Source organism: Malassezia sympodialis, genomic scaffold (assembly GCF_000349305.1).
Source record: "Malassezia sympodialis ATCC 42132 genomic scaffold, msy_sf_5, whole genome shotgun sequence".
Lineage (NCBI taxonomy): Eukaryota > Fungi > Basidiomycota > Malasseziomycetes > Malasseziales > Malasseziaceae > Malassezia > Malassezia sympodialis.
In genome coordinates, this window is record NW_017387803.1 from 333,688 (window position 1) to 345,936 (window position 12,249).

The 12,249-nt window shown below is 68.6% G+C and overlaps 3 protein-coding genes and 1 pseudogene across 4 annotated transcripts; 2 read left to right on the top strand and 2 right to left on the bottom strand.

The window, feature by feature from the left end:
* Window positions 1–16: 16 nt before the first annotated feature.
* MSY001_1345 (uncharacterized protein) lies at window positions 17–2,773 on the top strand (the record flags this gene model as incomplete). The annotated part of the gene is given in 2 exon segments (XM_018883146.1): window positions 17–964; window positions 977–2,773. 2 exon segments carry the CDS (start codon window positions 17–19, stop codon window positions 2,771–2,773), a joined length of 2,745 nt encoding a protein of 914 aa, XP_018739934.1.
* Window positions 2,766–6,907, bottom strand: MSY001_1346 (uncharacterized protein; the record flags this gene model as incomplete). The annotated part of the gene is given in 2 exon segments (XM_018883147.1): window positions 2,766–4,227; window positions 4,245–6,907. The coding sequence occupies 2 exon segments, from the start codon at window positions 6,905–6,907 to the stop codon at window positions 2,766–2,768; spliced, it is 4,125 nt and encodes a 1,374-aa protein (XP_018739935.1).
* A 248-nt stretch (window positions 6,908–7,155) lies between these two features.
* MSY001_1347 (uncharacterized protein) lies at window positions 7,156–10,164 on the bottom strand (the record flags this gene model as incomplete). Its single annotated transcript, XM_018883148.1, has 1 exon — window positions 7,156–10,164. The coding sequence occupies one exon, from the start codon at window positions 10,162–10,164 to the stop codon at window positions 7,156–7,158; it is 3,009 nt and encodes a 1,002-aa protein (XP_018739936.1).
* A 358-nt stretch (window positions 10,165–10,522) lies between these two features.
* Window positions 10,523–11,784, top strand: MSY001_1348 (annotated as a pseudogene). The gene is given in 2 exon segments: window positions 10,523–11,737; window positions 11,743–11,784. Coding segments are annotated over 2 exon segments (1,257 nt in total).
* The last annotated feature ends 465 nt before the right edge of the window (window positions 11,785–12,249 follow it).

A 12,249-nucleotide genomic window follows, 5' to 3' on the forward strand; every position in this document is an offset into this window, starting at 1 on the left:
TTCCTCCGCCACGGCGATGGCCGGTGTGTACGAGGCGCACGCCCGCGCGTCGTGCGCGGATGCGACGGCGCTCGCGTGCGTCGGCGCGGATGCGGACGTGTATATCGGCACATCGCGCGGCTGCGTGCGCGCGGGCCTGGCCAGCACGCCGATCGCCGCGGGCTCGTCGCGCCGCGCGGTCGAGCAGATCTGTGGCGTCCCCGGCACGCCCTGGCTCGCGCTCCGCCGCGACTCGGGCATCGTGAGCCTGTGCACGTCCGAGTCGATCGATACGCCGACGGCGCTGCCGCTCGCACGCGGCGCGCGCACGATGACGGCCGGCACCTGGTGGGAGGCGCGGCATGCCACGACGCAGCCGGCGCCCGCGCCGGCGGCGAGCGACGCGCGCGCCGTCGGGCTCCAGGGCATGGAGGACGTTGCGCGGCACAAGCAGCGCACGCCCCACAACACGCGCGTGTCCGTGCTCGCCATCGCGTGCCCGCACCAGGCTGTGCTGTACCGCTGGGCGGACGCGCAGTTCTGGGACGCCAAGGTCGTGCCGCTGCCGCGCACGCCGACGACGCTCGCGCTCGCTGGCCCTGTGCTCTTTGTGGGCTACGGCACGTACGAGTACGCGCGCATTCCCGTGCCGCCCGCGCACGCCTCGAGCGTCGCGTACCGCACGCCGCCAAGCGACGCCCTCGCGTCGGGGCAGTGGGTCGATGCGCACGCCTGGGACACGTTCGCGGTGCCCGTCCCTGACACGGCCGCGAGCGATGCGCGCGCGTGGTGGGCGCGCCCCAAGCGCCCCCTCGTCCTGGCGCTCGCCGACGACGTGCTCCTCGCGACGGAGCACGCCGGCGTCTTGGTGCACGCGAACGGGCAGCCGTCGCGCGCGTCCGCGCTGCGCTGGGACGCGCCGCCGCTGGGCGCGATCGCATGTGCGCCGTACCTCCTCCTGCTCGACGCGCAGGGCGCCCTGCAGGTATACACGCAGCGCACCCTGCGGCTGGCCCAAACACTCACGCTGCCCGGCAGCGCCGCACCGCGCCTCCTCGCGGCCGGCGCGGCGCCGACCGCGTACGTGCTCGGCGCCGCTGCGCGCGGCCACGACGCACCCCTCTACGAGCTGCAGGCCGCCTCGCTCGAGGCACAGCTCGATGCACTGACGGACGCCGGCGAGTACCGCGAGGCGCTCGCCCTCCTGGACGCGCTCGACGCGTGTCCCGACGAGATGGCCGCGCGGCGCCCCCACCTGCACACGCTCGTCGGCGTCGTGGCGTTTGCACAGAGCGAGTACGAGACGGCGATGGACGAGTTTCTGCAGGTGGACCTCAACCCGGCCTGGGCGCTTGCGCTGTACCCCGCGTCGGTCGCGGGGCCGCTCGCGCGGCCGCGCGCCGCGTGGCTGCGCCACTTTGGCGTGCGTGACCCGTGCGATGCGCCCGCCGGCGAGCCGGACCGGCGCGCGCTCGATGCCCTCGCCCGCTTCCTCACGGACCGGCGGCGTGTGCTGCGCCCTCTCGTGGCGGCGCCGACGTGCAGCCCGGCGCCGCTCGAGGCGCTCCTGGCCCTCCCCACGACATGCGCGCTGCCGGCGCTCCCGGCCGCGCAGCAGCAGGCCATGGCCCAGCTCGTCGACACGGCGCTCGTCAAGGTGTTCCTGGCGACCAAGCCGGCGCTCGTGGGCCCGCTGTGCCGCGTCGACAATGCATGCGATGTCGACGAGGTGCGCGCGCTCCTCCAGGCGCACGGCCTGCGCGCCGAGCTCGTCGCGCTGTACCGCGGCAAGGGCCTGCATGCCGCCGCGCTGGACGAACTGCAGCGCGCATGCACAGACGGCCAGGAGGACGCGGTCGAGCGCCTCGTCGCGTACCTCGCGAGCCTCGGCGCCGAGCACCTCGACCTGCTCCTGGCGCACGCTCGCTGGGTCGTCGCTCACGCACCGTCGCAAGCGCTGCCCATCTTTACGTGCGAGGAGCACCTGACGACGCTGCCGGCGCGCCGCGTCGCCGCGAGCCTCGCGGCGCAGGACGCGGGCCTCGCGCAGGCGTACCTCGCGCGCGTCCTCGAGACGGGCTCGCAGGACGCGGCGCTCCACACGCAGTGGGCGCAGGGGGCGCTCCAGGCGAGCGCGCACGGCGCGGACGCGCACGAGCTCGTGGCCTTCTTGCACAGCTCGACGCTGTACGACGCAGAGGCACTGCTGGACGATATGCCGCCGGCGCCGGCGCTGCCCGCCGTGCGGGCCGCCCTGCTGGGCCGCCTGGGCCGCCACGACGAGGCGCTGCGCCTCCATGTCGAGGTCCTGCGCGATGTGCGAGCGGCCGAGGCGTACTGCGCGGCGCACGCCGCGGCTGCGCCGCGCGGCGCGCTGTTCACGACGCTGGTGCGCCTTGTGGCGGCGCAGATGCCGGGCGAGCTGCCGCATGTGTATGCGTGGCTCACGCAGCATGCGTCAGCGCTGGCCCTCGACGACCTGCTGCCCCTCCTGCCGCGCGCGACGCCTGTGGCCGAGGTGCGTGCGCTGCTGGAGCGCTCGCTCAGTGCGACGGGTGCGGCGCGCGCGCAGCTGCGCGTCGAAGAGGCCCTGTACGCTACGCGCGAGGCCGCGCTCACGCGCGAGGTGCGCGCGCGGCACGCCCAGCGCGTGCTCATTACCGATGGGCGCACGTGTGCGCGGTGTGAGCGGCGCCTCGGGCAGGCTGTGCTGGCCGTCCTGCCCGCGCAGGGCGCGGCGATGCACTACTATTGCGCCGTGCAAGCGCATGAGCACGCGAGTCCATCTACGTAGACGTGGTATCGGGCGACGAGGCCACGACACGCGCGTGAAGCACGACGTGGCGCGTCTCGTCGCTGTTTTTCGCCTCGTGCAGCTGCAGCGGCACCTGCACGTCCGTATCGCGGGCGGCGCCGGACGGCGCACACACGCGCACCAGCAGCTTCTGCGAGCGGTGCGCGGCGAGCGTCACGGTCAGTGCGTCCGCGGGACGCCCGTCGCGCAGCACGCATGTGTAGCGCGCGAGATCGTCGAGCGGCGCGGCCGCCTCCTGCGGGGCTGCGCCCGCGTCGACCGGCGCCGTCGTCTCGGGCACAGCGACGCCGAGCTGCGTGAGCCGCTCGCGGTACTTGGCGAGTTTGTCGACGTTGCCTTTGCGGCTCGCAATCTTGACTTTTTGGTACAGGGTCTCGACCTCTTCTTCCTCCTCGGTCGTGAGTGTGCGGCGTGCCGCCGTGTCGTCACTGGCAGCCACGAGCACACGCACAGGCACAGGCACCGCGCGCGCCGCCGCCTCGTCCACCTGCACGACCAGTGTACGTGGCTTGGGCGTCGCGTTCGACACACGCACACTCTCGGGCGCCCCGGGTGTGGCGCGGCATGCGCCGAGCTGCAGCGCCCCGGGCTCGACGGCAAAGTTGGGCACCTTGCGCACGCTCGCTTTGAGCACAATCGCCTGGTCGTTGTCGTGGTCCGCCACGTTCTCCACCACGAGGCGCTCGCAGAAGGGGCCACTCAGCGACGGCGAGAAGGTAAAGTCGACGCCGCGCTTCCCGTAGCCCGGCACGATGCCGTAGCGCCCGCGGCCCAGGCGGATATCGCCCGACGCTATGCTCCCGCTCTTGCGGATGCAGTACCGCAGCGCCCACTCGCTGCGGTTCTGGATCCAGATCTTGCGCTCGCGCCGGTCGCCCTTGTCCATGTGCCCAAAGTTGATGTGCGGCTGCCCCAGCTCCAGCATGCTCCGACACACCGAGGCACGCACCATCAGGTCACGCACAGGCAGCTCATCAATGTCGCGGTCCCGCAGCGCCTCAAACTCGGGCACACCCACAGCCCGGCGCCGGTCGAACTGGAGCAGCCGCAGGAAGATGCGCGAGTCCTGCTTCCGGGCCGTCCCCTGGATATGCGGCCGCGTGCTCCCTTGCGGCGTGTACACGGCCACCACCTGCATCACTGCCGCCGGCGGCACGTCCAGCAGCCCAATCGGCACGAGCTGCCCACGCGCGATGGCCTCGCGCAGCGCCCGCTGCAGATGGATCTCAGTCCGCACGAGCTTCTCCTCCGCCTCCACATTGCGCACGAGGAACGCCGACAGCGACGACGGCTGGCTCTCCCACGCCCGGACGAGCGACTCGGTGTCGAGCGCGGCCACGTCCTGCGGCTCGACCAGGGGCGCCATGCGCCGCCACGTGCCGGTGAGGGCAGGCGAGCTGTCCGCGGGCCGCCGGCCCCGCGCGCGGCCAGGGCTCGGCGCGTCGCTCACCGCGGGCGGCGCCANAGCGCCGGAGCGGCCGCGCGTCCCTTGGTGGCACGCGACGATCGCCGCGCGGCGCCGGGCAGTCCGCTCGCCAGGTCGAGGTACTGCAGGCCCTGCAGGAGCGACGCGTCCTTGTACGTCATCGCTGCGCCGGCCCGCACCGTCGCGCGGCCACGGCTACCGCGGCGCAGCGCCTGCACGTGGTTCCGCTGCTTGTTGGCCTTCGTGCGGGCGGGCGACGCCAGGGCGCCCGCCGGCGTATCCGTGCTGATCGACTCGAGGAAGCGCTCCTTCCACGCGGCGCGGCGCGGCGCCGGCGGGGCATCGGCCACCTGCGCCGGCTGCTGGGGCGGCACCATGTACAGCTGCAGATCCTCGGGGTGTGCGACGCTCATCTCGAGCGAGAGACGCGTCGCACACAGATTCTCGATGCCGAAGCTGCGCACGCTCGGTGCATGGATGTTCACATCACCAAAATCGATGTAGTTCGAGCCACTTGGCGTGAGGATGCGGTAGAAGAGCGAGTGGAAGCTCACGCGCTGCAGATCGACGTTGCGCGCACGCACTTCGAGGATCTGATCGTTCTCGCGGTTCAGCAGGTTCATCACCGTGATCTGCTTGCGGTACGAGTCGTTGACGCGCCGCGGGAAAAAGTCCATCTTGAGCTCCACCGTCTGACGCGCCGGCACTGCAATCTCGTCCATGTACATGCTCAGCACTTTGGACACAAAGCGCAGCAGCACACGCGTCTCCAGCTCTGAGTGGTTCGTCACAGCCACCTGGGCCGTTTTCCGTGCGCCGACGTCCGCCAGCCCGAAGTCCACGACGCGCGGCGACACGGAAATGAACGGCGTGCACGTCCGCGTATGGCACACAATGTCGCGACGCTGCCGCCCGCGGTGCGTGCGCACATGGTCCGACGCACGCACATAGTCGAGGAACAGACGGAACGACGTGTGTCTGAGCCGCCCCGCGGTGAACGCCTCGTCGGCCGCCTCGCGCGGCGGGCGGTACGACACGACAATGCGGTACTGCGCGCCAGGGCGCAGCACCAGCTCCTCCATCTCGTTGTGCTGCGACTCGCCGCCGCCACGCAACATCGCCATGGGGTCGTGCAGGCGCCGCTGCCGCGGCTGCGACGTGGCCAGCGCACTCACCGAGTACGAGGGGATGCGCTGGCCGACGCCGGGGCCCGACAAGTGCGAGCTCGGCGCGATACTCGGTACACTGCCGCTTGGCATCGTCGAGCTGGCCGCGCTGCTGCTCGGGCCCGCCTCCTGCGTCTCTGCCTCGCTCGCGCGCGAGAACAGGTCGGTGCGCTGCGCCCCGCTGTCCACCTCCGAGCCGGCCTGCGACGCATTCGACGAGACGTCGCTCGCAGCGTCGTCGGCCTCCTGGGCAGCACTGGCGCCGCTGCCGCCCATGCCGCTGCTGCTGCGGTCCATGGCACTACCGCCCCCGCTGCCCACCTCTTCGCTCTCGCCGGTCCACACGCGCGTCGAACTCGACGTGCCGCCCAGCGGCACATCATCGTCCGGCGCCTCCCCTTCGTCGGCACTGTCGCGCTGCGACGCGAGCTCCGCGAGCTGGAACGTCACCTCGATGCCCGGCTCCGCGCGGAACACGACATCGAGGAGCGCATCGCTCTGGTTCTTGAGGACGAGCAGCTGCCGCGTCCACTGCCCGCCGCAGCAGTCGCCAAAGTCGAGCGGGGCCTCGCTCAGCACCTGCAGTGCGTCGTCCGACGGGGCACCGAGCAGGTTCGCGCGCACGAGAATGCGCGTCGCATTCGACGGCCGATGCGCATTCTCCCACACGAACGTCTGCTCCAGATTCGCATGCGACGCCTGCGGCGCCAGCAATAGGCGCACCGTGCGCGCCTCGAACGGCGCGAGCGCCAGCAGCCCGCCGTCCACGCGCCGCCCCCCCTGGGGGTCTAGCACAACCACGGGCCCGTCGGTGCCGTCGTCGTGCGACTTTACATGCACAAAGCACTCAATGGCCGAGTGGTTCGTCACCAGCACATCGCGCGCGACGTGCTCGCCCACGACCACATCGCCGAGATCCAGCATGAGCTGGTAGTCGCGGCCCACGCTCGATTTTTGCGCATCGACACACTCGACGGAGACCACCGGCTCGCACGCACTCACGAGCACCGGCACCGACGCCGTCACGCGGCGCTCGGGCGTGGCTACGTGCATCGGCGCGAGAAGCATCGTCGTCGAGCGCTCGTGCGGCACATGGTCACTGCGCGCCGGAGCCGCCTCCGAGCGCGGCGACGGCGGGCTCAGCTCACGCACCCGCACCTCGAGAAACACGTCCGCGGCCTCGAGCGGCGCGAGCGCCACGCGCTCACACACGTCCAAGTTCGCCGCCTTGTGCCGCAGTGAGCGCAGCTGCGTGGGCTCTAAGCCCCCAGCATGCACCCACGCCGCCGTGTTCGTCGCCACGTCCGTGGCCCACGGCTCGCTGCCCGCCGCGCCGGGGCGCGGCTGGACCCACCGCAGGCCAGGCCGCGCCAGCGGGAGCTCCACGCACACCGGCCCCTCACTCGCATTCGTAAGCCGGATACGGCGGAGAGACGGCAGCTGGTTATCATACACGTCGTCAAAGCGCAGCTCAGGCGCCACGCCCAGCCAGCGCAGCACGTCGTCGGGGCTCTCGGGCATCGGCCTCGGCACCACCACGCCCTCCAACGCACCCTGACTGGGCGCCGCGGCTGGCCCCTGTGCCGCTGCCAGACTCGCTGGCGAGCGTCCCACGGTCAGCCCGTCCATGTTGCGAAGGCGGCCCCTCGCTCGTCACCGGGTCGGGTCGGCTGGAGCTGCCGTACGGCGGGCGCCAGCGCGCAGAAAAAGTGTCGGCCGATGATGAGCGTCGGTCACATGGCTGCCCCGTTCGCGCCTCCACTCGAAGCCTATATGTAGTATGCACTCGCGTCCGTCTTGTACGCCGCGGCTGATAGGCGCGTATGCGTTAGGTCGGAGGGCAGAGCCGGCGGCATGTACATCACACGACTGCTCTCAACACGCGGCATCGACTTGAGCTCATTCAGCTCGCGCAGAATGGCCGCATCGCGCGAGCGACGCTCCGTCGAGAGCTGCATCATCGACTGCGCCGGCTTGAGCGGCATCGCGGCTCGTGGCGACGTACGCGGCGGTCCCGCCGGCTCGGTCGCCGCCGCATACGCTGACATGCGCGCACGCAGCCTGGTATGCGTGTCGGGCGCCGCAGACCGCTTGCTCGGTGGCTCCGGCGCCGCCGGTAGCACGGCTGCCACCTGGGGCGGCGAGGGCGCCGGCCGTTTGCGCTCCACTGGCTGCGGCAAGGCCGCACGCGCCGTGCGCGGCTCAGAGGGCGCCTGCAGCGAGGCCCGCAGCGCCGCCACATGGTGCGTGCTCGGTGGCTTCGGCAGCGTGCGCGTCGGGCCCCCGGGCGGCATCGGCAGGGTGCGCGCAGGCAGCGTGGCCGTGCGCGGCTCGGGCCGCACAGCACGCGGCACATGGATCTCCGGCTCCATGGGCGGCACGTCCGGCGGCATGCGACTCTGTTCCACTGGCTGCGGCGACTCGCTGAGGCACGCTCGCGCGCCGTCGCCGCTGCCCATGGCCGGGCTCGAGGCTTCGCTCGCATGGGCGGAGCGTGGCCGTTCCAGGGCCTTGGCCATCGCGCCGACCTTGCCGGCGTGGGCCTGGGTATCGAGATCCTGGCTCGGTCGCTCGTGTGTAAGGCGCCGCTGGGCCTCGGCGTCGCCCACACTCACCTTGCCTTGCACCACATCACTCGGCCGGATACCGCTGTGGCGCGGCCGGGCCTGCGGGGCTGGGGGCGCCAGCGCCTCCTCGCCCTCGTCAGCGTCGCCACTGACGAGCTCGGCCAGCTTCGCAATCAGGCTCGCCTGCTGCTTCACACGTGCCTCCCAGCCCAGCACACTCTGGGCCAGGGACGCAATGAGAGCCTGTTGCTGCTCCACCTGGCGCTGCAGCACCTCGACGTTGTCGCTAGCCCCCGGCCTGGGGCTGCCGCCCGTCGAGCGCGAGCGCAGCGGCACGCAGGGCGGCGTCATGCCGCCCCGCGCCTGCATAGGTAGCGCGAGCGGGCGCTCCGGCAGCGACGTCAAGTCGCGCATCGCCTTCTCTTCCGCGAGCGCGCGCTCTAGCGCGGCAATACGCGCCTCGTAATGCACCGAATCCGTGTGCGGGCGCAACTCGGGCGATGGGCGCGCTGAGACGAGCTCGCGGAACTCGCGGTGGGCTTCATCCGTCGCATGCTCCTCACGCAGGCGCACAAGCTCGCGCTCCGCGCCCCGGTTCCGCTGGTGCGCGGTGTGCGCTGCCTCCTCAAGAAGGCGCACCTCCGTCTCGAGCCCCTCAATGCGCCGCTGCTGGTCATGCCGCTCCGCCTCGTGCGCCATGCGCAGATGTGCCAGCTCCTGCCGCAGCTGTGTGACTTCCGCGTCGCCGGCGCCCGGCGCCAAGCGCGCGGGAAGGTCGCTCATGCGCGGCCCGCGGCGCGCCGGCGATGCAAACACGTCAGAGCCGCTGGACATGGCGCGTGCAGGCGTCTCAGCCGCCACAGACCGACTTGTGAGGATGAGTCGAGTAAGGTGGTCAATCTGCTCCCGCAGGTCCCGCCGCGTCTCGCGCATTCGCGCCACTTCTTGCTCAGCCGCCGCGCGCTCCTCACTCAGCGCCGCCCAATCGCGTTTGGTCGGCGTACAGAGCGGCGAGGTCGGCTCGCTCTGACCTGTAGACGCCAGCTGCGAACGGAGCATGTCCAGCTCCTGGCGGTATTTCTCGAGGAGCGCCTTGTCGTTGATCTCTGTGTGTCGCTGCGCCTTGGTCACGACCATCTTGCAGCGGCGGCCAAACTTGAGCGTCGATAGTGTCTCGGCCGCATGTGAGCGGCTCAACGTAATGGTACAAATCACCGCGACACGCGCATCGCCGCTCAACGACGTCTGCAGCAAGCGGGTCAACTTCGAGTCTCGGTAGGGGATATGCGCATCCGCGCCCGTCTGTGTCTCGGTGAGCTTGGCAATCACCGTGCCTAGTGTCAACAGCGACTTGTTGATAAAGGCGCCCTCCTTGCGTCGCGCCATCTCCGTGGCGGCCCGCTCAGAGCCAGCCAGGTCAATGAGGTTCAGCTGGCTCACGCGCACCTCGCGGTGAGCGTCCTCGCTCTGCTCGCGGCTCTCGATCGTGATCTGAAATACACAGTGGCTCCGACTGCTCCGTGTGTTCCAGTCTGTGGCGCCCACATGGCGGGCCGCTTGGCCCCGCTCGAGCAGGGCCATTACCTCACTAGGCGCCGTGACGATTTCCTCGCGCATGCCGCTCAAGACAATGCGTCCCTTTTCTTCGACGATGCGCGGGGCTTTCTCGCGTTTTTTAGGGTCTGCCAACAGGTCCCGGAGTGTCTCGTTGTAGATCTCCAGGTACGACACACGCAGCAGAAACTCGCGCTTGGGCGCATCACGAATCATTAAAAACACATCATTCACAGCGCACGGAATTACACCCGGCTCGTCAGGCGTGCCGCTCATCGTGTAGGTCTTGCCGCTCCCGGTCTGGCCGTACGCAAAGACCGTACCGTTGTATCCGTCCATGGCGGCCCGCACGACTGGGTACACGTTCTCACTGTACAGGGCGCTCGTGTTCTCATCACCCAACACAAGATTATCAAAACGAAAGTCGTAGGTTGAGAGTCCACTGCTGTCGTCGTCGTCGTTGGTTTGCATGCTCTTGCCTCCGCGGCGGGCTAGCGCGGGGTGCTGCTCGGTGGGCGTCACACTGCACTGGCCCTTGTCGAGCCGCCAAATCGTACACTCCTCATCGCCAGAGAGTGGGCGCGTCCGAACACACACGGCCACATTCTCACGCAGACTCGCGCTGGAGGACGCTCCTCCGTCCCAGGCGGGTGGCATGAGGGGAGAAGGACCGTCTCGCGTGGTGTTGATTCGCCTCCACTGCCAGAGCAACATCTATCTTGCTATTTTCGTGTGTTGACCCTCCACACGGTGTGTTATTGCTCCACGCGTGAAACCGCCGGGTCTGCCTCTTGGAGCGATGGAGAAAGAAAATGTCGTGCCGGCGACGCCACACGCCGGGTCTAAGCGCTCGGGCCTCTTCACGGGACCGACCCTGGCTCCTAAGCGACTTCTGCGGACCTATCGTAGCGAGAAAGACGCAGCGCCCATTCCTTTTGCGCCTGCACAAACATCCGCAGAGTCGCTGGACCACAGCCTACTCGATCACATCGAGGCCCTTTCGCTCGATCCGCGCATGAAGGAGCGCATCGTCGGCATGCACAAAAAGAGCACTGCGGAGCCCAAGCGGCCACACCGCATGTCCTCGATCCTCGCCTTCCGTGATACCTCGCAAAAGGCGCCCAAGCGCCTCTTGCCGACCCAGTTCCTCGCTCAACTGCAGCTTCCTGCACGACAAGTGCCTGTGGACATGGTGCGGCAGCTGCGTGTAGCACTTGCTACTGAGTCTCACATGTGGATCCAGACCTTTATCGATGCGGGCGGGTACCGGGCGCTGCTAGCGCGCTTCGACGACCTTTTTCAGATGGAATGGCGCGAAGAACAGCACGATGATACCCTCCTGCATGAGCTGCTTCGCTGTCTCCATACTCTCTCGTCATCTCCAAAAGGACTGGCCTGTATCGAGGCGGCTGCGCCCGCTCCGATGGAGCAGCTTGTCGCTCTCCTCTTTTCTGACCGGACACCGGGCGAGCTCGACACTCGCCGCCTTATTATCCAGCTTCTCATCCAGATCGTTCCCCTTTCTCTCTCACCGCAGGTGCTCGATAAGCGCCAACTACATCGCGTCCCGGTGGATGACGTGTCATGTGTCTCTGCCGCCATGGCCAATGACGTCCATACAGGAGCCGTGCTCGTGGCCATGCTTCTTCATACCCCCAAGCCTGCCGCCTTTGAAACCAAAGTCGAGTTTCTGCAGCGGCCCAACGAGCACCAGCCACTTCGCACGTATATCTCTCTTCTTCAGCAAGTATGCAAAGAGTTTTTCTGGATATTTTGCCACAAAGAAAACAGGGTGCTCGATTGGCACAAGTTGGATATCAAGTCTGTCACCGCGCCCCAAGTTCCCAATGGGATCACAGGCAGTGTGGAATGGGACGCCACCATGTACTTGACGTCGCATCTGCGCCTGCTCACCACCGTACTGAGGTCCCTACAAACGTCGTGCCCTCGCGCGGCTTCGTTGTTCATGCAGGGGCTCGAGGAGGCCGGCTTGAAGCGCATTCTCGAAGCCATCTCCATGGCCTCCCAGGTGTACTATATTTCTCTCCATGCCGAGTTGGCACATCTGTGTGCCATCCGCATGGAGCTCAAGTATGAGATGGAGAAGACCATCAATACAAGCACGGATGCCGCGCCAAAGGCACCGCAAGCGTCGCGACCCGCCCCCGCCACGCCTGTGCCACGGCCGCGGACCTCGAGTCAGCGGTCTACCGTGTCACTGGTGCGGCATGTCAGTATCGAACGCGTATCTTTTCCTATTCACTCGCATTCTGTTAAACCCAGCGCACGCACAAGCACAGTGCGAGCGACGCCCACATAGCGCCGGCCTGCTCGTAGTGTCTCATGTGGAGGTAAAGGCCCGACAGGGCGTAGCGCGCTTCCCATCGCCCGCGCGAGTGACCCATGAGCTCGCCGCTGCTGGCGATCCTGCTGGCTACGTCGTCCTCTCGGGGGACGAATATCGCCTTCCAATGGCCTCCTACGGTGATGCGCAAAAAACGGCGCACACACATGCGCTACTATGCAAATCCTGACGAGCACCCTCGGCTCAGCTCGATCCATGCGCCGCACGATCTCGCGTATAAGGACGAGTCGGAAGATAGTGCAGACGAGTCAGACGCCTCTTCCGCTTCATCTGAGGCAAGTTTCATGGAGGAGGTAGCGCGTCTGCGCCTCGATGACGAGGAGCGCATCACACGGGACGCATCGACCATGAGGCGGTTCCGCGATTCGGGACGGTTC